The sequence below is a fragment of the Lepisma saccharinum genome, chromosome 7, assembly GCF_977018435.1.
Source record: "Lepisma saccharinum chromosome 7, izLepSacc3.1, whole genome shotgun sequence".
Taxonomy (NCBI): Eukaryota; Metazoa; Arthropoda; class Insecta; order Zygentoma; family Lepismatidae; genus Lepisma; species Lepisma saccharinum.
The window spans coordinates 29,071,195-29,098,840 of record NC_139235.1 but is presented as its reverse complement, the minus strand read 5'-3'; the positions used below and the strand labels follow the sequence as shown (position 1 = coordinate 29,098,840).

The 27,646-nt window shown below is 38.6% G+C and overlaps 1 protein-coding gene across 2 annotated transcripts in view; it reads right to left on the bottom strand.

Moving 5' to 3' along the window:
* The window catches only part of LOC145989787 (UDP-glycosyltransferase UGT5-like), a 38,931-nt gene extending 14,936 nt beyond the window's left edge, over positions 1-23,995 (bottom strand). The window contains exons 1-2 of one of the 2 annotated variants that reach the window (XM_083125121.1): positions 23,804-23,995; positions 334-1,178 (exon numbers count right to left, since the gene is read on the bottom strand). In XM_083125121.1, the coding sequence (XP_082981247.1) occupies positions 334-1,176 (843 nt within the window). In that variant the 5' untranslated portion in view covers positions 1,177-1,178; positions 23,804-23,995. Of the gene's footprint in view, positions 1-333; positions 1,179-23,520; positions 23,616-23,803 lie in introns of those variants that run through there. The other variant, XM_083125122.1, reaches the window with a different exon arrangement.
* Positions 23,996-27,646: the final 3,651 nt, after the last annotated feature.

Below are 27,646 nucleotides of genomic sequence, written 5' to 3'. Positions count from 1 at the left end.
GTTAATATTGCTTTGCATTCTTGATTTACTTTAATTGTGCGTATTGATGTAAATTTGTTTATGATCTCTTGAAAGAGAAAAAGCATTGAACACTCACAACTACACTAATTTGTGTGTGTTTTCGATAATATTCTTAGGAAAGTATACTTGAAATTAAAAGTAATTGCTTATCTTTTGTTTGTTGTAACAAAACTCTCCCCTTCTAAATTTTTTGGTGGGGGGATTTTTGAGGCCAAGATTGTCGGTGGGGGGAGGAAATCTCCCCGTCCACTCCAGGATTTCGCACCCTGCCACCCAGGTCATGGCATAATGAAATCTAAGAATGTTACTTACCTTTGGCAAAGGGTTAGGAGGTCTCACGTGGATACCTCCAAGTTCCACAACATTTGGTAAATTCGGCCTAGGGTAGTCAACACTGATATCTCCATTCAAGAATATGAGGCTGGTGTTTCGTTCCAGCTGAGAGAACGGAATTCGTGGTTCCTCACCAAAGTGGCGCCTGTAGACATCCTCCATGGCAGGCAGGCACACCCAATGGTGTATCAAGTTCATGATCACATTGTACACACTGTTGTAAACACGCTCGAAGAAAGACATCCGATCAGTGTAGCCAAGTCCCAGATTGGGTACGTAGGAATAGAAGCCAGGATTTCCGATGAGGAATGAGGCCCACGGTGCGGCGAAAGTGGTGCTGATCGAGATCGTTGGTGCCTTGATTTGGTGCTGGAATATCAGGGAGCAGTCGTTGAGTATGTTCCCGGCGAGAATAAGATCGAATCTATTCTCCTCAAGAACCGAATTCACTTGGGGATTGTCCATGAGGAACTCGCAGAACGTCCTCATGGCATGTGCCATGAAGAATATATAATTATGGCTCTTTTTCTCCAGAGCCAAATCAACACTGCCGTCAGTCACACTTTTTATGAGCGTTAAGAATCCTTCTGGAACGATCTGTTCGATATTTTCTGGAACTTGTTGATCGGGTACTTCAAGTCTGTAAGGTCCCACTATGGTGATGCGGTGACCTCTCCTGGCGAGTTCCAAAAGTAGAGGGGTGTAGAAGATGTAGTGACTTCTGTTAGCGTATGTAAACACTGCCAAGATGCGGGCGCCATCGCAGTGGTCCAAAGCGACGATTAGCAGGGAGAGGAGTAGAAGTAAAGGAATTGTCTTCATGTCTGAAAAAGTGGAGAAAAAATAATAGATTAGTGTTGTTTTTCTATTAATTTGTTTAAGTAAGCATCAGTGTTATGCCGTACATTAAAAGTCATGTCTATATGCGTTTCTACACATAGCTCCATTGACCTATAACAGGGATGCGGTTAAGGGTAAACATCTGAATGCTTTGTTTCTTTGATTTGGTGTTTTAAGTCCACATTGTGCACAGTAAGGCTAATCGCGACTGGACCTACAGTTTAAAATGGGATCCTAACCACTATGTGTCTCCACCGAGTATCGAACCCGGGACCCCTTGATTACAAGGCGACGACACTACCACTGCGCCATCGGGGAGGCAAATATCTGAATGCATGCTCGAGTTACGCCTCCCCGTTGGCGTAGTGGTACCGTCGTCGCCTTGTAATCAAGGGGTCCCCGGGTTCGATACCCGGTGGAAATGACGGTCTAACTACCGTTAAGAAAATGATTGTGACCGTTTTTAATGTAGGAATGGCTCTCACATAGTTGCCTTAATTAATGTAATTTGAATGATTCAGTTTTAAAACAATAACTTTAATTTGTAATCACTATGCATCTTTATTAATGATAAAATATTCAAATTAAAATTTAAAAAAATGTTGTGTACCGTTTTTATAAATTAACAGGCAGGCTGTTAAATTTTTGACGATAGAATATTGCAAATTTTACCATAACTTCTAACACTGTAGGTCCAGTCCCAATTAGCCTTACTGTGCATAAAGTGGAATTAAAACACCAACTCAATTAATCAATGAAGCATGCACTAATTATTTTGCTAACGTATCTCTATAATTTTAATTCATCGTCTCTAATTCAAGCTTTCATTCATTACCACCCACGCATCTTTGCCGCAATCTTGAAAATAGTCAAATACATTTGGCACCAAAGTGATACAAATATAAGATAGAATATGTGAAATATAGGCCTCAAACTTGAAGCCCACAGGGCAACACTGTAAAGCTGTAAATATTAAAGTAGGGAGGACGGTGCATTCTACCGCAGCTTTTGTGCGAGCACGAACTACATATGTCTTTCTTTTATTTATTTATTTTTTTTATTTTAATGTATTTGTGCTAGACTTTATTTTATTGCTTTACTATCTGGGAAAGGATTTCTCTAACATTTTTTTTGCTCGTTTTAATACAGATAATGCTAACTTTAGTGATTATGTTTGGGAGAGGCACGTGCCCTACGTGTCTCTCCCACTAAATCAGCCAATTATAGAATCAGTGGCCTGCCCAAGGGGGGGGGGGGGTTGTTGGGGTCATAACCCCCCTTTGCCCCGTTATTTAAAAAAAACTTCAAAGGCAGGAAAATATGACAAAATGGGGGCTGACTACTAAAAAAAAGTATGCGTAACTATCTACCCCCCTTTCTAAAATCCTAGGCAAAATGTTGCTCTGAAAAGCACAGCGTACGCACGTTTCTATCTTTCCCCCCTTCCCCGTTTTTAACTCGTGCTTTCGAGCTGGGTCGTACAACATGATAGCGGCCTAAATTTTGAAACGAAACATCTTTTTATTTTACTTTAACAAGAATTTTTCATTTCCTGATTATCTCAAGTAAAGACCCGCAGAAGAGTAAGCTCCAATCCTTTATACGTACGACGTGAAAGGAATTGTTCATTCATGAACATCATCATCAACAATCTACTCTTTTCCGTGATCAAAGAGGCGGTAGAAATACTTGTAGTAATGAACGTCTCGATGATTGAGTTGAAAGAACCGGTTGCCTCCTCGGTTATTTAATAAACACTTCACTTTCAAAACTAGTACAACACGCATTAATTCTTGTTTTTGTCGAACCTGTTGAAACACGAGTAAGCAGTGTTGCCAACCATTTTCAGCAATGTCCCTATTTTATGTAAAAGGAAAATGAAATACTAATTGTACTGTTTTATTGGGGAAAGAGGAATGTCAGAATTTTGTCTTTTCGCTTTTAGAAATCTAACTTTGTTACATAATAATAATATCAATGCACAGATAAGCCAATCGGGACTAAACTACAGTTTAAAGTTGGATCCGAACTACTATGTGCACCCACCGTGGATCAAACCGACGACGTTACCACTACGCCATCGAGAAGGTCCAACAAAACTTTAGTTTACGTTCTTGCATATACACAGTTGAGACTGCTTTATACGTAACTCAGGTCTGCGTAATTCTGTTTTATACGTAAATTACTGTAGGTCCCGGAAAAATATAATTTAAAACGTGTTAATTAATCCTTATTTGTACGTAATGTATTTATACGTAATTCAATGTTATAAGTACTAATTTTCATAATATGCAATTGATTTGTACGTACCCAAGCTACAACAAAGTCACAGGAAGTTACAGTTTTCAGTTACTACTGGTCGACCATGGATAACAGAGAGAGGAAAAGTTACACGCTTGATCAGAAAGTAAAATTTTATACAGGAAGTTGACGCTAATCCACATAAAAAATCTGAATAAGCTGCAGATTTAGGCATAGCTTATACCATACTTTGCACAGTCATTAGTAAAAGAAATGCTATTTTAGACAATATTTTTAAAGTTGGATACTGAACTTTAAAACTATAGTGTCTGCTGTAGTATATTTCAGTATCAAAGTGTTCACTAATAAAGTGACAAATGTAATGTATTTAAGAATCAAATTTTTAGACTCCTTAATTTACCACTTTATGACAGAAACAACCTGTAGGCTATTACGTATATCTTGTTCCTCAAAATAGATACAATTGCAGTATTTAATGATGATATGACATGATATCTAAATCTGATTTGTAAGTAATTCTCAGTTATGCGTATTATTCTCTCTTATTTATTTATTTATTGCGTGATGTTTATCATGGCGAAGTTAAGGCTTTGTAGCCTTTTCTACCACTTAACCATGTTTACATCGAAATTTGATCATATGAAAATTAGAAAACAACATTTAAACCATTACATAGAAAGGTAAATATTAAAATAAAGAAAGAGAAATATAAAATTACAAAGAAAAAATCACAAAAAAGGATAAGAAAAAATACATACGGGAATAAAAACCTAACCTATACTAACGAGCATACAACAAAACACACACATACACATACACACACACACACACAAAATCACATATTCATGACAGTAGTCAGGGATTTGAAATATTAAGGTGAATAACTCGCAACTTCACCTTGACATACGTATAACTCAGGTTCAACTGTTTTTACTTACTATGTACGTATATTGGCACCCAGGATTGTGGTGAAATTCACGAGAAATGTTAAAAATAAGGTAAAATACTAGATTTACATGATTTAAAGACCCGGCATGCATGAGAAGCATGTCAGTCACTTATGAGCAATTTTGGGCATTGATTATGATGTTAATTAACCTATTTAGTTTTATTGCAAATTAAGGTATTTTTGTAGGACATACAATACAGCATTTGCATATGGTTTCAGCTCAATTTCCTGGTATAACACGAAAACAATAGACGATCAATAAAGAATGCACTTTCTTTTATCTAAAAAAAACACGGCAACCTTTATTTGTGCACGAAATTGCATTGTAGAGCAATTTAATTTGTCAACATCCTGAGAGGGGCCCGGGCCCCGTGACGCCTTTCCGGCTACACCAATGTGTTCACTTTTGTGAAATCGAAAGTTTTGAGACTGTAACATCATACTTTTATATGCAACAGTATTAAAAAAGTCCTTATAGCTTGTCTCTGCGAGAAACTTTCATCGCTACGCTAAATCACTAAATGTAGGAATATACCCATGCAGTTGGCAACTCTGTAAGAAGGAAAGGCAATGGCTGGTCAAGGGCAGTAAAAGGTAACCTGGTACACGGCACTTTCTTATCCTGAAATCCCAATGCCTGATCTATGTAATATGGCTCGTTACCTCAGGCGGTAAGAGCATATGATTACGTAACAACTTTTTAAAATATATTACCCTAATTTTTAGTGCGGATGTTTGTGGTTTGTCCTGTGGACTCTATACTCATGTACTTTTACTCACAGCTGCTGGAATACGTTCGTGGTCCCGGAATACCATAATAAGTTATTAACTTATATTTATGTTTTTCTTATTTAGCTTTGCTTTTCCTCTACTCTTGGCTAATCGCGACGATGAGCATGAGTGATGATTGAAGGGGGACACTCACAAAGATCACGCACGCCCAGTCCGGAATTCGAACCCAGGAACTTCGGTAGCGAGACCGAAAAACGACCAATTAACGCCCTCAGCCAACGAGGCGACAAAGGTTACTTATTGTTTCAAACTAAATCCGTTATGAATATCACACACGAGAACATTAAGATATACATATACATAACGAAAACTATTTTGAAGAGGGCTGAATCTGTTGCAACTTATATTGCTAGTGATGCATATGCGTTTGTGTGTACTGGTCATATTCGTATCTCTCCCATTTGAAGGTTAGGACCTCCACGATGGCTTAATGGTAACGTCGTCTTCCTGTAAGCAAGAGGTGTCGGGTTCGAAACTCTGTGGAGCTACATAGTGGTTTGGAACTACAAACTATAGGCCGAGCCTCGATTAGCCTATCTTTGCATAAAGCAGACTCAAAATTCAAACATGTTTGGAGGTTAAGTAGTAAAAAATACATTTTTACAATAACGAACGAGTGATTGAGTACACAACAATGCTCTAGGATAATATCGTACCTCTCAAGACATGTATAATATGTAAGTAATGTGTAATATACTTTTATTACTTTAATACGTTGTACATGTCCCTGTAGGGCCTCCCCGATGGCGCAGTGGTAGTGTCGCCGCCTTGTAATCAAGGGTTCCCGGGTTCGATACCCGGTGGAGGCACAAGTGGTTCGGATCCCACTTTAAGCTGTAGGTCCAGTCCCGATTAGCCTTACTGTGCATAAAGAGAACTTAAAACACAAATTCAACAACAATTCAACAACATGTCCCTGTAAATTGTATCTGATATTCCTTATTTTTTTCAATATTTTATTTTATTTTTAATTTGAGTGGAAGGATGTTGCAGCCCCACCGATTCCCCCGTTGGTATATCCTTGCTGTACACACATACATACAATAAAATTGCAAGTTACCTTGATTTTATTTACTCTCACTCTACACAGAATGAAATGCTTTATTTTGAGTTATTGAACCACATTTTTCACACCTCAACAAACAAAGGAAGCTAATTTCGGGACATGCTTTTAAATAAAACTTTATGCCTTGTAATTTGATACACACAGGAGGTGTATGAACTCGAGTTCCTGTTCTGGCCGAGCCTGCATTCTCCGCTTCTATTTCAACGTAAAATCTTTGTAGTATAGTTCGTGTTTCTTCTCTCTTTTTCTTCCGTTCTTAACCATTCATCTCGCTCTCCTTGCTCTCACTTCTTTTTATTCTCTATCGCTTTCTTGCTTCTTCTGTTTTCTCTCTTTCTTCCCCGTTTTCAATTTCTCCTTTCTCGCTTTCTCTTCTATATATCTTTCTTTCTTTACGCTACTCCTGTGTCTTTTCCGATTGTTCTTCATCTTCCTTCTTTTCATTCTTACTCTGTTTCTCTACTATTTTCTTCCTTTCTATCTACTTCTTACTCTCCCTAACTTTTCATCTTTATTTCTTCCCTTGTTTCTGTATCTTTTTATATTAATTTGTAGGTATTTCTCTCTTATTTTTCTGGCTTTTCTGCCTCTTTTCATACAAAGCTTTCTGTTTCTCTCTTTATCCCTCTCTGTATACGTTTCTTGCTCTATTACAAACGAATCTGGAAATTTCTTATGTACCCATGGTCCCGTAGGAAAGTGAGTCAAGAAGATCTCATGGTGGGCTAGAGCCACTCACTCCCACTTAGTGGCGATGCCCCTCCTGTGAATTCTGCAGATATTTTCAAATCTTCTCTGGACTATATTTTCGGATATTAACAAAACAAAACCATCAATAATCTTAGGACATCATTAGGTTCTATAAATACTTTGAGGGGGAGGATGAAAATTGCAAAATAGGAGTAAGGCACCAATTTTTGGCCACGATCTGACTGTAAATGAGAGCAATGAGCTGAAATTGTCACATAGAGGACTAGTCTGGTTTGGTATTGCGTTTGAGCAAAATCGTTCAACGAGTTTCAAGATGGTGAAGCTCAAACATACAAATGTTCGGAAATTAACCATGTCGCGCGGTTGATGAACGGAAGTGATATTTTTATTTATTTAACAAAAGATTCCAAATACATTAGCCACTAACAAGAGAAAATTACAACCTACAGTAAGTTTTTACACAACAGCCAACTTAAACGGGTCCGATTTTCAATAATGTCTGTTGGCTTAGTTGATTATTATTGTACTGGCTGGGTAGTCTGTAAAACAGGGAACGCTGGATGAGGCATAACCTAGGCTTCTGACCAGGGCTGTAGTCAAAGGTATACAGCGTATCCGTCATATACCGTGTGGTTAACAGTAGGCATTCATTAGAGAATACCCTCCTACAATCCGTATACTTTCTACTTTCGTTTCGTGTATATTTATTTATGTAGGAGCGAACTTATTGATAACTACCTTTTGTTATCAAAACTCTTATTTCTCTTTCCCACAACAATTGATGGAAGACTATAAAGGCTCAAGTCGTTAACGCAACAATTTGTGTGTCTCTTGTATTAAAGTTTTATCCACGTAGAGAACGAAAAAGAGAGTGAGTTGTCTCTTTTTCTGTTCCTTTCTTTTTCAATTTTTATTTAAGTATTTTCCAAATATTTCACTTTTAGTGTAATTAGCAGTATTATTAAAGTTATTAAAACTACAGAAAGTATAATTCACAAAAGCAATACTAACAAGAAAATAAAATGCAACAACAGGCTGCGCATTGGATATTTTTTATTTAAAAAATGCGTCTTTTATGAAAATTATGGGTGTAGCATCATCATAATTAGTAAATGCTTTCATCCATATATTTAATGGATACGCAATCCAAATTTAATGTAAACATGGTCTCCATTTAACTTTTAACGAAACAGCCTATTCTGTGTGGAAATTTTGGTACTACAGCACTGCTTCTGACAAGCCAAAAACTGAGTGCTTCGGGTAGTGTGAGAAGGCACTAGAAAGTGAATAAGCGATCACTTCTGATGTTGCCATGGGCTATTTTATTTGGGAATAATATTACATTTGAAAAGGGGATGTTTGTATCGTACTACCCGCAGAAACCTTTGTTGTTGCTAAGCGGACATACCCCCCCCCTCCCTTTTCACCTTTCAACTTAGTTTGCACATGCTTTCTGTCGCTTAGGCAACAATGGGGAAAAACCATGGCACTTGTTGCATGCTCTGGCGCTGCAACTTCTTTTGTAACATCTGTGGTTGCAAGCATTCCGGGTCTCCTTTGGCTACTTTCCAGTTCCGTGACTTGGAATGGGAATCTGGTCAAAACTTTCAAAACACAACGGAAGTTCAGCAGGAAAAGCATTATCAAGAATAAGCATTATACTCTTGGTGACGTCATTAAATGTGACCTTTCTTCCATATACCTACCTTAGACGTGCATTTGCGTGATGAGCGTTCAAGGGCAGCTGCTTGGGCAAAACGCTTGGAGATGCAATGAAAAAAAATAAGCATTAAATCTCAAGGAGCAAGTGCAAGTGTTTATAAACATACTGTGACTTTGGTAGCAACAAAGGTTAATTAGCAGTTGCGACAGCCATCTTGTTATTACTCGTTTCTCTTCAGTGCAGGGTAATTTGCGGTTTCTGTTCAGTGCCGATGGAAACTGAATGTTAGTGCCAGTGCCGGATCTACAAAGCTTGCCCCCCTCCGCAAAATATTATCAAAGGCCCCCTCTACCTACCTACTTTCACACACACACATCATATATAAGAACGTATATGCATATATAAAGTATGCGTGTGTGTGTGATTATTGATCTCATGTTGATAAAGTCACATACAAGGGCCTATAGGCTGATTCCAAAGTCCCTTAACACCCCCTATAAAAATTAAAGGAGTTAGGCTGGGTACAATTGGTCATGATAGAAACAGGTTAGGCTTAAGGGGAACCACATTGGTGTGTTCCAAGCGGACGTCCGCCATATTGGTAGCCGCCATATTGAATTCAACTTACAATTTTAAATGGGAAGGAGGTGATGTCAGAGAACGTGATGCGATATAGTAAATATGACACTGGTTTCATACACCTGGAAAATGATACATTTGTTACAATCATGCAGTCGAACTTTTTCCTGATTAAAGAAAGGCAGGTTGACGAAATCTTCACCACTGCATTTCTCGTGAAATGCTAGCCTCATTTGATTATAGTCTGATTGCCACGCGGGAAACACGGAGTGGGTGATCTTAGGTCGGGATTTTTCCGGCTTTTTCCCCACACAATGCGGCTCTCGGACCCACCTAGCCTCAAATCAAATGGTACGGGGGGGGGGGGGAAAGAAGGACTAAAGGCGGCCGCAGCGTGGTGCTGATCACATCACTTCCACATCGAAAATATGAGGGGCCTTCATGGCACAGTGCTATATGCACAGGGACCATTACCTTTACCTGCATACCAAGGTATATTGTATTCGTTTCTGTAGCCCTGAGTAATTACGTTTATTGTTACATACGCTTATACAAACCCCGTAATGTGCCAATGGCTGAGGGCCCCCTAAAGGCTTACTTGTCTCCACCCCCCCCCTCCCGCAGCGCGGGGTTTTGCGGCTTGTAGATCCGGCACTGGTTATTGCAATTTTCTCACCTTGTCCTTCACAAACGCGTTCAGTTGACCCGTTTCCCTGTGCAGAGCTCATTTGAATGCTTACCGAAAACGAAAACGCTTCACGGAGTGACCACTGTGGTCAAGTGTCAAGCTAAGAATTGTGGGTAGGGTTGAATTTTCCTATTCAGTGACTTGTATTTCTCGATTGCATACACTATCCGAAGCTCGATGTCGAGAAATATTCCATAAAATATAAAATAAATGATTTACTGCAGTCCATGAAGAACAAATTACGTGTTAAATTCAGACATGGTAAGTGGATTTTTTACAGTTCTGTGTATTCGTACACATTTTCATCGATAATGTGTGAATGAAGAACGACTAAGTGGATAAAATGACACCAAACGACAGTGTTAATTATGCTATCAATACTTTGAATAGGTTTTGAGGCAAGACAATCTAGAAAGCTGCAAAATTGTTTCGTTCGGTTATTGAAACATTGAAATAGTTGACTCACGATCTTGTTATCCAGCGTTCCAATTCGAGTCGTGATCGGGTGTGAGTGTTCACTGTTCAAAGTACATTTACCAATACAATGGAATCAACATTTAATTGTTGCGAGTATCCAAAAGCGCGATAAGAGCGACGTTAAATATGAAAAATATAAAATGATCATCACACAGTTTTCTTTAATATGTGCACCCTTCTCACTTTTCTTCACCCACTCTTCTTAATACGAAAACTAGTTTCCAATATATTGCAAAACATACTCAACCACCATGATCAAATAGGTATCCAGACAGAATCACACGTTACCTACAAATGTTTAGTGTCAGTAAATGATGTCAAATCAGTTATCTTACGATTTGTTTTTAATTTGCCATTGTAACTACCTAACTAGCTACATTTACCGACATTATAGACATGAAATAATTTCGTGCATGCCCTTGTAGAATCTCATAAGGTGACAAATAATTGTTGTATCAATACATATTGTACAAAACACACTGTAATACTAAATGCGTTGACCATGTAGCTACAATCTCAATGTGACAAGGCACAAATACAATTTTAACAGTTGGGGAATGTAACGATGTTTCTTCTTTATCACATGAAATGCCCTTACAAGCGCAATGCTTGACAGGCCAGACAAGTCTTGAATCAAGTTCGTAAGATTGAAACTGGCTTTGCGAGGGCAAATGGCGTACAGAAAAAAAACTGTAAACACAGCATAAGTAGCTTGGTGGGTAAGATAGAAGAGTTACGAAAGATCGGACCTGCGAATGAGAGCAATTTTGCCCTTGCACATATTCTTAAAAGCACTGATTCTACGTATCATAATGTACACTTGAAATTCAAATATTGCTCGATTGCATACAAACTTTTATCTTTTTATTCCTAAATTTTCTTAACTTGATATGGACAAGATGCATTTCAAGTATTTTCTGTTCCTCAAAACTTTAATTAAGAAATATTGAATTAAATTATGATATTCCGTTAAGAATATAGACGAAATAATTTGTATGAGATTTTTTTTTTAAAAGATTATAGAGGCAAATCACAGACAGTAAAATTGGCAATAATGTTAGAATTTTCATTTCTGAAATAATTCATTTAAATTTCCATATATTGTATATTTTAGAAGGTATTGGATTGGTTTTTGACGTCTTGGAAGAACTTCTTCGTTTAGATTTTTATGCAGCTCTTCTACATATTGGATTAATCGCGACGATGACGATGATGATGCACTGATGAAAACAATAGGGATGGTATCAAGACAGATGAGACGAGTCGCACGAACCTTCACAGCGTATAGAGGCCATTAAATTTTGATCTCGGTACGCACGTATATCCAAGTATTCGAACCTGGAACTTCTTACTTAGTAGCACATTACTCTGAGCCCGGAGACTTTGCTATTCGCTTCGTTCTTCGTTCATTCGTGATTGCGTCATTGTCGTAGCACAACAATTAGAAGAAATGCAAGGTATTGCGTAATCAATCTCTACGATATTATGAAAGCTTATGTGTCTTTATCCCCACAGAACTGTTTTCATAACAACTTGAGTCACGGATTCTTCGCGTGCTTATGTTAACGGGTGACAATCTGCGTGATAAAAAGAACACAGTGGCATGTTAACTGTGTAATATTTCACCTGTAGAGCGCTATATGTTATGCACATTTCATCCACATTTTTGGCGCCAACTTATAAGGGCCTATGGGGCTCGAGCGCACCCAATAACTTGTCTGTTATTATATTTTATTTTAGATACAAATACTCCGCGTTTAATAAAACAATATGTTTCATAATTATATACTTAAAGAATCCCAACAACTTAATTACTGACTTGAGTGTTGTCAAAATATTTCATAAAAATTTGTCACATCTCCAATATACTTTTCAGTGCTCTATAGAATTTGCATTACACTTCGTTATTAGGAAAGTAAGGAAGGACAAGGACTTATAACCAGGATATGGACGGATAGGCATATTAGATAGGAAAAGAAAAACACCGATATTACAAAATAGGCACTAAAATTAATAAACATCGGTATATCTTTTGTCATTTTCCCAGATTAGGCACTCAAAAAGCAGGTAAGTGCTACATAGTCACTTATGACTAAATTGGCAAAAACAGCCATTATGAGACTCATGTAATTATCCTAGAAATGGCCTGAAACTGTTTTTAACCCTAGAACACTACCGTGTTCCAATATTACAGTGTAACTACCGCTACGTAAATTTTACGTACGTGAAGGAATCTATTTTTAAAACAGCCTCTACATCATGAAAACAAATTTCTATTCATTGTGAACATTATTTTATTTATTTTTCCTTATATTGGAATTCTATTCTCCATTTTAAAATGTATAAACATTGTTTTATTTAAACATAGAATATTTTAAGAGAAGGTCTTGCTTGACAAGCCCGTTCGTACATTAAGAATGAAGGCGAAAAGTTCGAACAATGAGAAGCAAACAATAATAATATTCATAACGCTGTAAATAAGAAACAAATGTAATTTTAAAGTCTTACAAGAAAATAGTGCATGCTTCTAAACTTTCGTTTTCAAAATCTAAGTATCCAAATCGAATTTACGAATGTCAAAATTACGTGAAAGATATTTCTCGTATTACACAGCTTCTTAAAAGTGACGTGCAGTGCACAACATAACAAACCAAATCAAGACGATCAGAGCTTGCACCCTCCTTACCACAGTGCTGCCTTATGTCCGACAGACAACTTGAGGCACTGCTGGGCAGAGGGATGAGTGGGTGCAAGGTGGGAGGTAGGGGAGGGATTTGAGCGCAAAGCATACGTAAATTTTACGTACGGTAGTGTTCCACAAATTGGCTTCTCACAGGAGCAGTACGTAGTTGTCATCCTCCTTTCCTTGTAGTTGCAGAAACTGCAATACTTTCTGTTCCCTTGTGACGTGGCTGCTACTGTACTTGTCCCTTCCTTCCCCAGTACCTTTAAAATTGACTTCCTTAACTCCTGTGACAGTCCCGGATTTATTAGCCTTTGCTCCTGCCAGATCTTGGTCAAGTTCTCATGGAGGTGAAGCATGAACTGAATTCGTGAGAATAGTCTCTTTTCTGAGTTGCCCTGATTGTTGTAGAAGTTGTGAGTGTGAATAATGTATCCATTGATCGCTGGGATGTTGATGATATTATAGAAAAATGAGATATTTTAGAAAAATTCATCCAAATCTTACGTGAATACAAATGGCGTTATTACTACATGCACGTCAAAATTACGTGCAAGATTTTTCTTCTGTTACTATCGCTACGTATTATTGATGTACAGAGTCCCACATAACGCACAAACTAAAGACGTTCACTGCTTCCGCCCTCCTTACCACAGTGCTGCCAAGCGCCTGACATAATGCCTGAGGAATACCATAGGCGGAGGGGTAGGTGGGTGCGATGAGGGAGGAAGGGGAGGGAATTGAGCCCGAAGCATACGTAAATTTTACGTACGGTAGTGTTCTAGGGTTAAACGTAAAAGTCTCTACAATTTCAGGCCAAGGATAAAGAAAAGGCAATTTAGAGCAAACCCTCAGCCTACTTATGACCAGTGACGGCGCCAGCCTGAAATAAGTGGGGGGAGGGCTACAGATTTCGGAGTCAAATTCTCGGGGGCTAACTAATACCGGCTAAAATGTACTTACTTCATACTTTTAGGGTATAATTTTACCGCTTGCATATTTTACAATCAGAACTCAAGATAAATCAATAAGATGTTGCATTTTGTTCCATCATATACAAAAGTACTTTTAGGCACGAATCTTTTATGTCAAATAAAATGTAATACTTATATTGTATCTTTTCATAAGCCATTATTGAGTGGAATAATATCAGTGTCTTACTATTCATGTGAAGAGTACAAAATACACCGTGGAAACTACACTCATTACATTATCAACTCGCTGGATATTCGTATAAATACTACACGTAACACTGTTTCTATATAAACAGTGTGACTAACTTGTTGCTAAAGTGAGAAGATGAGCCACAGCAAGAAACTACGATAAGATATGTCTGTTTTTATAAGCAGCCACAACCTTTTTTAAATCCAAAGATTTTGCAAGCTCTTCAAAGGACAGAACAGATAGAGCACTCAACCTCTCGTCACCAATTAGATTTCGAATGTTTGTCACAAACAACCGTTGATGGGGATATGAACATTTCAATAACACAAAACTTATAAAGTTCGTAAAAGTAAATTTTGAATGTGTCAATTATTGCAAGCAGCTGCTGTAGGTCTTTATTTTGGCTCCCATTCTGCCTCATAGTGTGCCATGACCAAGACTATTAGAAGGAAGGCTGGGGCCATACCTGATCACGTGGTCCTTGACGTCAGACGTGACGTCACGGGCGGACAGATCGCTCCGCGCCACGGTTTCGCAGCGGAATCAATGAAGACATTATGAACAAAAAAGAGCCGTCATTATGCCCAGAAGCTAGCTGGGACTGAATATACAGGTTCGCTTAGGATCCAAGATAATGTATGTCTTCAGAATTGGATTATACAGCTATTAACATATGTATTGAATCGGTAGTTTTTAGGTCGTCTGAAACCTAAAGTTTCATGTAAAATTGAAGTTAATATGCCTGGTCATGCGTTTTGTTAAATAAAGGCAGAAAGCCAAAATTATGGATAAGTTGAATATGTAAAAGAAAACAACCTCATCTATTGCTCTCTTTTACGAGTGAGAGAGGAGCTGTTTTCACTTAACTTCTTCAAATTTGGTAACTTTGCTTCGACTATTGATATTTATTTCATCATTAATTTTCCTTATTCAGATTACAGTTGTGAGTCTTATGAATCTTTGAACTACACAGGGAGAAATGTTCAGTGGGATGTCGAACAGGGGTGCCCACAGGCGGGTATGTGAAAGCTGGTTGCGTCCACTTAACTTTGGGGGGGGGGGGGCGATTGTGATGAAAATTTGACTGAATAAATAATAGAACAATGGAGGACGGAAGTTGAACTACGTTGTCATTTAAGCATCACTCATATATAAATAGCAAGTTGTGTATTTCCAAGGGAATTATAACAGTTACTGTGTATTATTAGTGTTGTTAACGAGACTAGACACGAGAAGAGATGGAATTTTCACGCGACGAAACATACCAGTGTCGCCTCTCGGCAACACGGTATATCTATTTGAGGTGCACAATATCCAGCTATTACATATTAAACCTTAAATTTTTATCATGAATTCTGATGTGGAATTACCCTTGGTTGGGGAAGTTTCCAACTCTATAGTAAGGAAATTGAGCACTAGGATGGGAGATAGCCAAGTCTTGAGTATTAATTACTGTTGCGCTTAGACTGTTGTGGGAATTTTGGTGTGGCGATTGAGAATTAAATTATTTGGAGGAGGTCGAGATTTAACTCTTCAATACCAACAGTGAACCTAAAATTGACATAGGAATTTTGGTGGGGCAGGATATTAAATTGGGGGTATATGCTTGCAGTTTTTATCTTACTATACTCGTGAGAGCCTTTATTATAAATTACAATATTATTATTTTTTATTCTAATAATTGTAACCCAATTGAAGTGTATGGTAACCTGATGTTGTGTAATGAGACTACTGGTATCGCAATCCACTAACAAGTCTCGTTAGATGCGATGTGTTCAGTTATATATTGTCACCCGCTGTTTTTATTTTTTCATCGGAGATTACGACACGTCGCAACACCTCACTGAAGGTATTGTAAACTGCAAAATCTCACAACCCACCAGGGTGCGAAATCATCGAAAACTGGTGAGGGGGAGAAACTTCTTAACCTAAAACCCCCCTCCCCACAAACATATGTGTGAATTATACGATGTACATATTTTTCAATGTTATTAAAAGTAAAAATAAATTACTCAATTAAAATAATTATTGTGATTATTAATTAGAAATTAATTTGTTACTTTCATACATATCAGATAGTGTAAAGCAGCTAATTCCTTTACTAACAGGTTAAAGATGTTAATAAATTATGGCAGTTGAAGTGGTTTTATTATGTGTAAGTTTTTGTTTAGTTTGTGCACTATGTTAATATAAATCAATTAGATTTCATAGTTATTATTGTTTTGCATTCTTGTTTTACTTTTATTGTGTGTATTGATGTAGATTTGTTAGTGATCTCTTGAGAGAGAAAGCATTCAACACTCACAGCCACACTAATTTGTGTGTGTTTTCGATATTATTCTTAGTAAAGTATATTTGAAATTAAAAGTGATTGCTTATCTTTTCTTTGTTATAACAAAAACTGTCCCCCCCGTGAAATTTTTGGTGGGGGGATTTTTGAGGCCAAGATTATTGGTGGGGGGAAATCCCCCTCGTCCACTCCAGGATTTCGCACCCTGAACCCAACAATCCAGAAATACAAGAAAAAAGGAGCGAAAAGAACAAAACAGATCAGCCCTTCCACGTTTCTTTCCGTATGGGGTAAAGACTCAGCTGGGTTTTGTCCGCCCATGACGTCACACCCGCGGCAGTCGCGAAAAGAGGCGTGTCTGACCCCAGCCTTTCCTTCTAGTAGTCTTGTGCCATGACTCTAATCCGTCCAAATCACAACAGTAGGGAGCGTATAAAGATTGTAGCTTCAGAGAAGTGGCACTAACTTAATAAAGTAGGCATCAAATAAGCGAAAACACCCTTGAATAGAAACTATATTAATGATATCATTTTCTCTTCCCTGATCAAATATCTTACTTTTCTTGTTCAACGACTGGAATTCAGAACATAGGGCTAAAAATGGGGAGGATGTGAGAGAAATCGTCCACTTTGGACGTGCCACTCTCAAGGAACAAAAAGATTTTCACTACAAATTCACCTCCACTACGAGACAAATATATTGACATAAAATCAATGAATATATGTAGTTGCAACTCTTGCACTGAACACTTTGGTTAGAGAAGTGACTGCTGAAGATTATAATTTTATTTCAGAATATATTATGCTCTGAATATTGATCAGATTGGATTAGTAGTTTTATGAGATGTGCTTCAAAGATTGATTATTCTTATTCACGGAATCAAATTTGGCCACTTTGACGGTACTGCAGGAATTATTTTCTAACATCATAAATAATAATTAATTAGCATGTAGGCGTAGGGCTGCGAAGAATGAATTTTGCTCAAGCATGCTGATTTTTGCATCGTATGCAAAAATGTTTACTTGCTTTGATTTGTATTAAGATCCACTATATACACAGAAGCTAATTGAGACGAGACCTACAGCTTATAGTGGAATCCTAGCCACTTAATGATATGTGCCTCCACCGGGGATCGAATTCGGAACCCCTTAATTTCAAGGCAGCAGTATTGCTGCTAGATAAGCAGGGCGGGGAGGTCCAATTTTAATCTTTCCAATTCTTAACATTTAAAAATTAAGTTAGTTACTTTGTGTACTCTTTGATTTCCTAACGTCCTATTTCTCCCTCTTGAATATTTGCAACGATAAGGATAGATATAACGATGAAAACAATGAGAGAACATCGATAACACTCATACCATTGTCGGTACTCGAATGAGGAACTAACAAACAGAAAATAACATTGACGGCTCTTTAGATGTTGAACGTTGTCCTACTTAAAAAAAAATCATTTTATACATCTGTTAGATTTATTCAGAAATATAGCAAATACGATTTATGGAGCCTAATAATGTACACGTTTAGCTGCATATGCCAACAATTAAGAACAATCTCACAGCCACTGAATACGTCGTCCACCTACGAGGCAGTGAACAGATTTCGTAGCAAGTTTGGCACTCATGATTGGCCCATTACGTAGTATCAAATGGTAGCCACTGCTATCCAGGCATATCTTCATATACCCCTTCCCCTTGATTTTAGAACATATCGTATTAAAAGTAACTTTGCGATCTAACGGAACTAGAAAATGTTCTTGAACATTGTACTTGCCTCAAGGGAATTTTAATAATGGAAAATGTAAACTTAAACTTTTTAAGTTTTCGGTCACAATGCGTCTACCATACTACAAAAATCTTGGGGAGCTACAGGGGGAGCTGATGCCGGTTTTGGGGGGTTGAGGCCGGTTTGGGGGGGGGGGGGCTTCGGCCCCCCGTAGCGCCGTTCCTGCTTATGACGTGTTGTTGCACAAATTTATAAAACAAATATCGGTTTTCAACCAACCCAACGTTTTTCATAAAGTTGTCGCTACTGTCCACATTGTTTCAGTATCTATTCTTGTCACTTGGCACATTGTAATTAAGGGGTTCCGAGTTCAGATTCCTCCGGGGTGGTCCGAATTGCACTCATAGGCGTAGCTAGAACTTTATATTTGGGTGTGCACAAAAAAATGAGGTCTTGTACCTTTTTAATAGCATATTTTGCAACACACTCACTTGGCTCTTTAACTGCACTGATGTTTGTAAAGGAATATAAATTCACTACATGACAGTGTTGGAAATTTCTGAATATATGTAGTAGAAAAAAATCAAATTGCATAGAAATTACACACACACAAAATGTTCATAAATGTTACAAACAAATACATCAAAATACACGTCATCTATAACAAGAGACGTCTGTCAAAGGGTACAATGTTCTTAAACTCATCAATAACTTCATTTACATCAATAGAATAGACTAAGCTTTTTCCTGTTCCACAAATAGCAAGAGCAGGGCTTCCAATCTATCCTGCTTCTGAGTTGCTCTTAATTTAGTTTTAACTTGGGTAAGCTTGGAGAAAGCTGTCTCTCACACGTGCAGCTTGTGACATGTATAGAAGAAAGGCGCTGTAGTACAGAGTAGAATGCAGTAAATATCTTCTTTCTCCAAGGACATCAAAAAATCGAAAAACTATAGACACTCGTTTCATCAGCGATAATGCACACGTTTGTACCAGGTAATAATGACATTTTCAACTTCTTACAAACTGCCGCTTATTTTCTCTCTTATTGAAATATCTGTCTTTAATTCTCTTCGATAAAGCAGCCCATTTGGGTGTGCCTAGGCACACCCGGCACACCCCGTAGCTACGCCTATGATTGCACTCCATGACTGTTGATCCGTCCCGGTAACCTATCTGCGTGTAAAGCTGACTTAAATGTGTATTTTAATTATGGAATTGGCAACCCTGGCGCACCTTGACTTTCCATGTCAAATGTACACAGCATGTTTGAGGTCTCTTCCTTCAGTAAGGAGGCCGACAGACATGGAGATTAAGAGATTATCATTTGGTGAAATCGGACTCGACGCTACACTGGCGAATGGCTTGAAGTAAACTTGACAGGCGAGAATGCAGTTAGCAAAACATTACCCAGTTGTAACACAAATAAACAAGTTGGAGTTGAACTTACGGACCAGAACGGCGTTTCGGTTCTTGAATATCAGGAACCTCCCGTTCAGTTTCATTAGAAACGGTAAGGGACACTTCCGGTTCGTTAATTTTTTGAAGATACAGTAAAACCTCGTTAATGCGGACTAATGGTGAGGGGAGTTTAACGAAAGTCCGGATTAACTAAAATAACCTAAAAGAACAGTAGAAAGTGCATTAAAACTTCCGTTTATAGCAACAAAACACGTTTATTATGGTGTATTTAAAGGCCATAGGCCTAAATAGTGGTTTTTAATTTTTTTAATTCTTAATTATTACGAATTGTCTTGTGTTGTAGTTTCTGTTGTTCTGACAGAGCTATCCTCTTCACAAGATCTTTACACAAATTTGGGTTCTCCTTTTATTGTCATTCCTCTTTCATTCACACTTTCGTCTTTTATATCTTCCCTGATTAAACTAATGAAATCGTTCTTCCTGCATACTTTTTATATTTCTGATACCAAGCTGAACAGACGTATTGTTGGCATTCTGAAGAACAACGTACAATAAAAATGGTTGTTTAAAAATAATTGTAATTGAGACAAATTTTCCGCCAGTTGGGCGAGCTGACTACCATTCACGATTTCTGTCTTCAAATTTTATAAAGAGAAGAAAAATTCCAGAAGAGTCATGTCCAATATACTTGATATTATTTAGTGTGTATGTAAGTATCTTAATATTATTAATTGTAATAGAGCACGTCATTTCACTAGTCGCTAATCTCGTCGCTGTAGCAATCAATGAAGAAAAGAAATGAAAGCTAACACCATGTTAACGAAAGCAAAGCGTTACGTTTCCTGAAAATTTCCATTTCGAGCCTTGCTTACGACACCATATTGGTAGTTCATCCGACTGTGGAAGGCGAGACTCGTTCGAGCGAAAGGTGAAGTGGGCAAAAAGATGAACGAAAGAACGTTATGAATTTATTGCTTTCTTCATTGTCGCTCACTCTGTGACGTTTGTGATGGCTTTTTGCTTCGGTGTCCGAGGCGACTGCCCAAAATAAGTTGTCCAAACTAAATGGGTTTCAATCTACGGTGCTTGCCAACCTTGCGGTTGTACTGTCACGGGCACTTCTGGGTTGTAACGACCCTATTTAAAGTAAATGGAGTCGTTACAATCCACATGTGTCCGTGACTGTACGTACACTAGTATACGAGCCTCAATTGTAGCTGAAAATACCACCATGTTGCGACATGCTTCGTCCGACATACCGTACGTCAAGGCAAAACCGTACTGTACTGGGTAAATTGAGAATTTAAGACTTTAACTACAGGAAAAGTAAAACTGACACGTGCAAACCTTCCGACAAGACCACTAGAAAAGTTGATGATTGCTTTATTTGCTTTATTTTACTTCGGTTTTCTTTTCCACTTTTAGCTAATTTGCGAAGATGGGGATGAGTGATGACATGATGAAATTGATGAATGAACACTCACAAACATCCACGCCCAGGCCGGGATTCGAACCCGGGGCCCCTGGCGAGAAAAGGTGATGAGTATTTCAGTTTGTAATTCTTCGAATATCTGTAGTGTCACTTGGTAACTTTGAATGGCGTCCTTGGCCTTTTCGTGATTAAGCAGAAACGGAGCGACGCCAGTCACCAGAGGCGTAGCTAGATTGCCACTTGTGCATGTTTTAAAATTTTCTAGCTGTTAATTGGAGGGGGGGTCATGTTTTCGCTTTTTTTACCTTGCATGTAATTATCGTCATCAATTCCTTAAGTTACTCTCAGTGGCGGCGATTGGGGCGCTCTATGCTAAACCTCATATACTAAGGAAATTAAACTGTCCTTGCACCCCCAGTTTTGGCACCTTGCCCCCCAGTTTTGGACGCCAATCGCCGCCACTGTTTACTCTGTATTGCGACGACTTACGGTATTCAGGGCGAAACATGTGCTAACGGCTACTGAGGTTCGTACTACTGTAAACTTCAACACTGTTTCGAAAATTGAAGCATTGTAGATGAGTGGTTCTCAAACTGTGGTACGCGTACTTCTAGGGGTACATGAGCAACTTGAAGGGGGTACGCAATCCGCTAGAAGAGTGGGGTTTTCATCCGTGGTGTACCTAAAAAACAAGTACCAAAATATACTAAATTTAAAGCCGAATCTCCGCTTGAAAGTTTCAAGTGCACAACCAGGCATCAAGAAACTGTGTGAGGCTATGCAAGCACACCCTTCTCACTAGAAACTATGAGCAGTGGCGGTGATTGGGTTCCAAAACCAGGGGGGGGGGGTGGCAAGGTGCCAAAACTGGGTGGAAAGCAGTATATTTCCCTTTGTAGATAAGGTTTAGTATTGTGCGGGGGGGCAAAAGTCGCTGCCAATGACTATGAGGATTTAAAATAAAAACTCCAAAATAGCGCTTGACAGTTTGTTCAGAAACTTATTTATGTTCTATACGTTTTTCAATAATTCTGAAAAAAATATTTGAAAATTAAAGTTTTTACGTACTCCTTAGCATACATGTGTTCCTCATTTATATGGATCGATTTCCTGGGGTGTGTAAGCTCGATCCTATTTACGCATTAATAATAAATAATGGTAAGCCTCCATAGCCTCATCTGCGAGAGGTGAAAGAACAACTTTAAAAGGACTTTAAAGAACTCGCTCACTCAAATGCATTTTACATCGTTATGGTTGGACCCGGCACATATTTGGATATGAAAGTAAGGATTCTTACCCGTCTGAGCGATATACGTCAATCTCCTCGGAACTGCGGAGATAATCACCCATTCCTGCTTCACCAACGACTCCCGATTGAATCCCCCCGAACTCTCTTTCAACAACTATTTATTCTCCCCCCTTTCCACACAACAATCTCCAGTTATTCAGGTGTCCTCCTTCCTACTCGCCCATTTCCTGCTTCTCCTCCTCAGTAAATCCACCTCGGCACTCTGACATAAGCATTCCATGAATATTTCCTGACTGGACTGCTTGCTAACCGTCTGCGAGTAATGACATCTTTTATATTACTAAATTTCTTCTTCCTGATTTTCAATTATTATCCTTCCTTTCTTTTTATACATAATTATTATATCTTTAGCCTACGATTGGAACTAATGATAAAGACTGTAAAGGTAGGAACACCCACTTAAATAATAAACGTAGGATTCTAATGTTTATTAGTTTACCATCTTTCCACATGTAGCCCGGATGCCATTTTGCTCTATTGCAGATACACGCCTCCAACATATCAAAAACGCCCCACCAATCAGGCAGCCCACAAAAATCCCCAAAACCCACTATTCGGAGAAAAGCTATGCTGGCGGTACGTTAGACGTTCGAATTTCGAATTTGAATTTGAATTTAAAATTTTGGGTGCGTCAGCACTAAGGCTATTTTGCACCCGTCACATTATACGGGGTCCAGCCCCTTATCGTTACAAATCACAACTCTAACGTTGCAGAACTAAAATCATAAAATATTAAAATGTTCTGACTTTCGCTAAAAGCTGAGGCTGCAAAGGGGCACTCAGCACACATAAGGACAAAAGAACAGGACAATACAAACAAAATTATACTGGCCATGGGACCAGTCGCCAGAGCCTCGTTAGTCTTCAGTCCAGGGTGTACTAACGTGGAAGTGAGGTTGACATTTGGGTGTACTACGTGGAAGGTCACCCCTTACACCCCGTTGAAATAAACCAAATCAATCAATTCTCTTCTTTTTTTTTTTTTTTTGCTATGTGCACTAATAACCGAGTAATACTATGCGATCGAACTTTTGAGTCACCTTGTATATTCCAATTTGGTCTCTGAAATATACATCAACCTAGCACTAGCTTATCGACCATTAATTAAAATATCACTTACGATTTTAAAGAAATCTAGTAATCAGCCAATAATCCAATCTCTTCTATGGGCGAATAAAGCACTTCCATTATGTTTTCTGACAATGAACTGAAGGGATATTTTAGAAAGAGATTCTTGAAACACTGAAACAATTCCAATATGCACACCCAATGTTATGTAGCTACAGGCCTGTGTCCGGAACACCACATATCACACTTCATCCAGGCACGAATTTGACGCGACAACAAAGAGATCGGAAAAGAGAGTGTCAGCAATTGTAAACCTCAGCTGAAAACAAACTCACCTTATTTTCAGTCGGTCGGCATCCGTAAACAATAGTCACGTGAGAGTGGTTTTTGGCAAGCGGCGCCTCCACCAAAGCAGCACTGGTTACACAGTCACCCGGTCGCGAACTGGTATGCGCGTTACGAGTGTCGAGAAGGAGACAAGCGAGATGCACTTACGTAACGGCTTGTTACCGTGACTGGCAAACAGAATCGGCCGTCCCATACTTGCATCGGTATGGAGGCAATGTCTTCCTATAATGACCACGTGATCGCTTGAACGCGCGCTCCCCTTGGGAGCCAAGGATTTGTCGCTGGGTTACTGAGGCCGCAGCATCTATTAAACCGTTGTTGAAAATCTCCCAGTCACTGACAAATTCCCCCTCTGGGGCTGACCTTTGTGGATAATCAGGGAGCACGGTGCGTCAATCTTGTTTTTTCACTTATCCCACAGTCACTGGTGACCTGCAGCACAGCACTGTGTGTGTTGGGTCTGCCTGATATTTTGGCCATGAATATATCGGCGTATGAGAACCAGAGGAACGTAACTCCAAAAATGAATTTTTCAGTTTTGTTTAAATAAACTCTTTTGAAGAGCTCTGTTATTTAGTGGATCTTAAGCTTGGAAAGGAAGAGAAAGAAACAAGTGAAAGTGAAATCGAAGGGCAAGGGAACGAAATTGCCCCCCCCCCCCCCTAATCATGGACGTTGTAAATTTTTCCCACGAAGGGACAAGCAAGGTATTTTTCCATGTGGTATATTACCCCGATAATAGTGTTGCCCCCTCAAGAACACCACTTGAATTTGAAATTATCCCATAAATGTAATTTACTATGACTGAAATCAAATATACTTTTAGGTTGACATTCGATTTCTAAGGGAAAGGTATGGCCATCCTTGCTCCCTTTCAGAGGTCCATGTCCCTACATTATTATACTTTTACCTAGAAATTTAGTGTAGAGGAATCTTATCGCCGTTATTAAACGATATTATACTCTAAAAGAGAATCATGCATTTTCAAATGGATTAAAGTTCAAAGCAACTACGAACGAAGGGGGTGCAGTGGTGCAACCACAGGGGGACAATAGGCATTTTCACTCCCCAAACTTGGACGGAAATTAATTCTAGGGAGGCAAGGGGGCAAACATTGAGGTAAAATAAATCAAAACTACTAGAATCTAAGAGAAGCAGGACAAGAGGATACTCAAGATGGAATTAGTTTCCACGTCTTTCTTGCATTATTTCTTCCAGACGGCCAAGAGCACCTGCAGGGGGCACAAAGGGACAATTGACATCCTCGATATCAAACTTTATACGAATAAAAATACATTTCGTAAATTTTTCTTGCTCGCGTCACTCGCAATATCTGCATTTCTTGCAGTTCTGTTAAGTTCAGAGCGGCAGAGCAATAGCTAGGGAGCGGCGGGAGTTGGCCCTGGGTGCCGAACGATCTAAATTAAAGAAAATTGTAAAAGACAATGCGTCCCATGACATTTTATGACGAGTCATATGTACTCACATTTTAGTTATGCAAATATGAAGAATTTGGCTTACGTGTTCAGTAGAAAGTACATTCGAATTTTATTTGTCTGCGTGGTATAATCGACCATATCGATGATACAAAGAACGCTAGATGGCGTAAGTTTACCGGCTGTAGCGAAAATTGTAATCTGATTAGTTTGATGAGCTTCCGCTAGATGGCTAGGGGTTGGTTATGGGTCGAAATTAGTTTATTTGAGATATATATGAATGCATCAAGGGAATTTTGAGTGCATTATTATTGTAAGTAACGATATTCAATTGATATATTCAAATTAGATATCGATATTGATACTTTGTTTGATCTAACATAACATTGGGTCGGGAGAAAACTAATTAAAAATTCCGACCGGATCAGATTCTAGTCATGTACGTTTGAGCAGATCCGAGATTGGCGAAAAAGCGGTCGAACAATGGGTAATGGAAGAAAGCTTGCAGGGAAACTGGTGACCGGAGTTTGGAATGGAATTCGAGGTTAACAGAGGACAGCTCAGCATGTGATAGCGTAACGTACAGATTTGGGTAAAATTTTCGTATCCCCAAAACGTATTTCTTCAATTTTACTGGAGAAAGTACTTACCGAAATGGGTTTATTTATACTTTAGGAAGGTCTTGGAAGTTTGTTTTCACCTCGTTGAAATTTTTTTTGCCGGTAAATCATGTAATTTTCGACATTAATGTCATTCCGATGAACGAAAGCTGTTCCCATGATGTCCGTCTACTACGTGAACCAAATATCTGCGAGCGTTTCATGACGTAACAACCGGTCAGTGTTTCCAAATACGCGGTTTTGTAACTGTGTAACAGTTCTAGAACGTAAATAAACGTGAGTTACTGTTCATCATTTCTGATTACGAACTTGCGACAACATGACGTGTACAGGATCAGTGGCCAGCTCAATGTGAGGTTGATGGGGGTTATACCCACCCCCCTTTCGCCCAGTATCTCTAAGGTTATTTATGAATGGTTCGTGGGTCTATTTATGAATGGTTCGTGGGGCTATCCGTGAATGGTTTGTGGGGCTATTTATGAATGGTTCGTGGGGCTATCCGTGCATGGTTCGTGGGGTTTTCGAACCCGAAAAAAAAATTCTAATTTTGAAAAACAAATTTAACTATGTTTGCCTAACCTAACAGAACCTAACCTAACCTTGCCGTGCATGGTTCGTGGGGCTATTCATGAATGGTTCGTGGGTCTATCCGTGCATGGTTCGTGGGGTTTTCGAACATGGAAAAAAAATACAAAATCAGTAACACGAAAGTAGGTATTTTTCTATGTAGAAGGTTGCAACACTGCATAACCACTGATTATGGACTACGCTAGTCAAGATTTCTCCGCCATATCGCGTGTAACGCAAGCGAAAGCGAACAAAATAAAAATACACGATATTTCGAAAATTGAGATTATTTGCGTGCAAAAAACGAAACGCGAACTTGAAGAACCCTTAGGAATGCAGAATACGTAAGTATCAATGTGAAAAATACGAAAATAAGGGAATTAGAGACGTTTGGTGGTTACTGAAATTTTAATCAGATGGGTTAAGGACTCTATATTCCTTCGGTGGAAAATTTTGACCGAGGTAGGTGTTGGCGAACGGTAATAGGAAGAATCAGTAATGCCCGTATACGTTCGTTGTTCCGAGTGACTTTTCAAAAAAGTAAGTACGTAATCAGCTGTTTCTTTGTCGATATTCCGAAACCCAGTGCAAAATCCCTCTGTGATTACAAGCTTAAAGTACTTAGTAGTTTGGATGCTACCAGTGCACAGCAAAAATACGTAAAACTTATATGTATGTATACAAGTCTTTGGGTGCACATGCACGAAGCAAAATAACTCTTTATGTTAAGACGCCATTTCGTGAGCATCGAGGTGCGTTGCGGAATTGTGCTTACACTTTCATCGCAAAATTGCATGAATGTAAATAAGTGAAGGTTCATCTCAAAGCAAAGAATATCTTAGATTGAACGTACTTGGAGATGTAAATCTAATGCATGTATGCTACTAAAGTGCTAGGTCCGAGCAGGGTAAGTACAGTACAGTTGTTAAGTAACATGTAGGATGTTTGATCGGCGTCCATATCCGAGAAAGAATAGGATTTCTTCGTGTAGTTACTGAGGATAAACAATATTAAACTTGAAAGAAGTGAAAGTATTTGATACAGTATATCAATAATATTATCATGTAATAGTCGTTTAGTGTTGCCCATGTAAAGAGGCGGATGTAAAATAACGTTTTTATAATGTTGTGAACACGTACACTCGAGTTCATAAGTATCATGCTAATAATTTGCAAATAGTGAAGTTACAAATAACCATAGAGTAAGA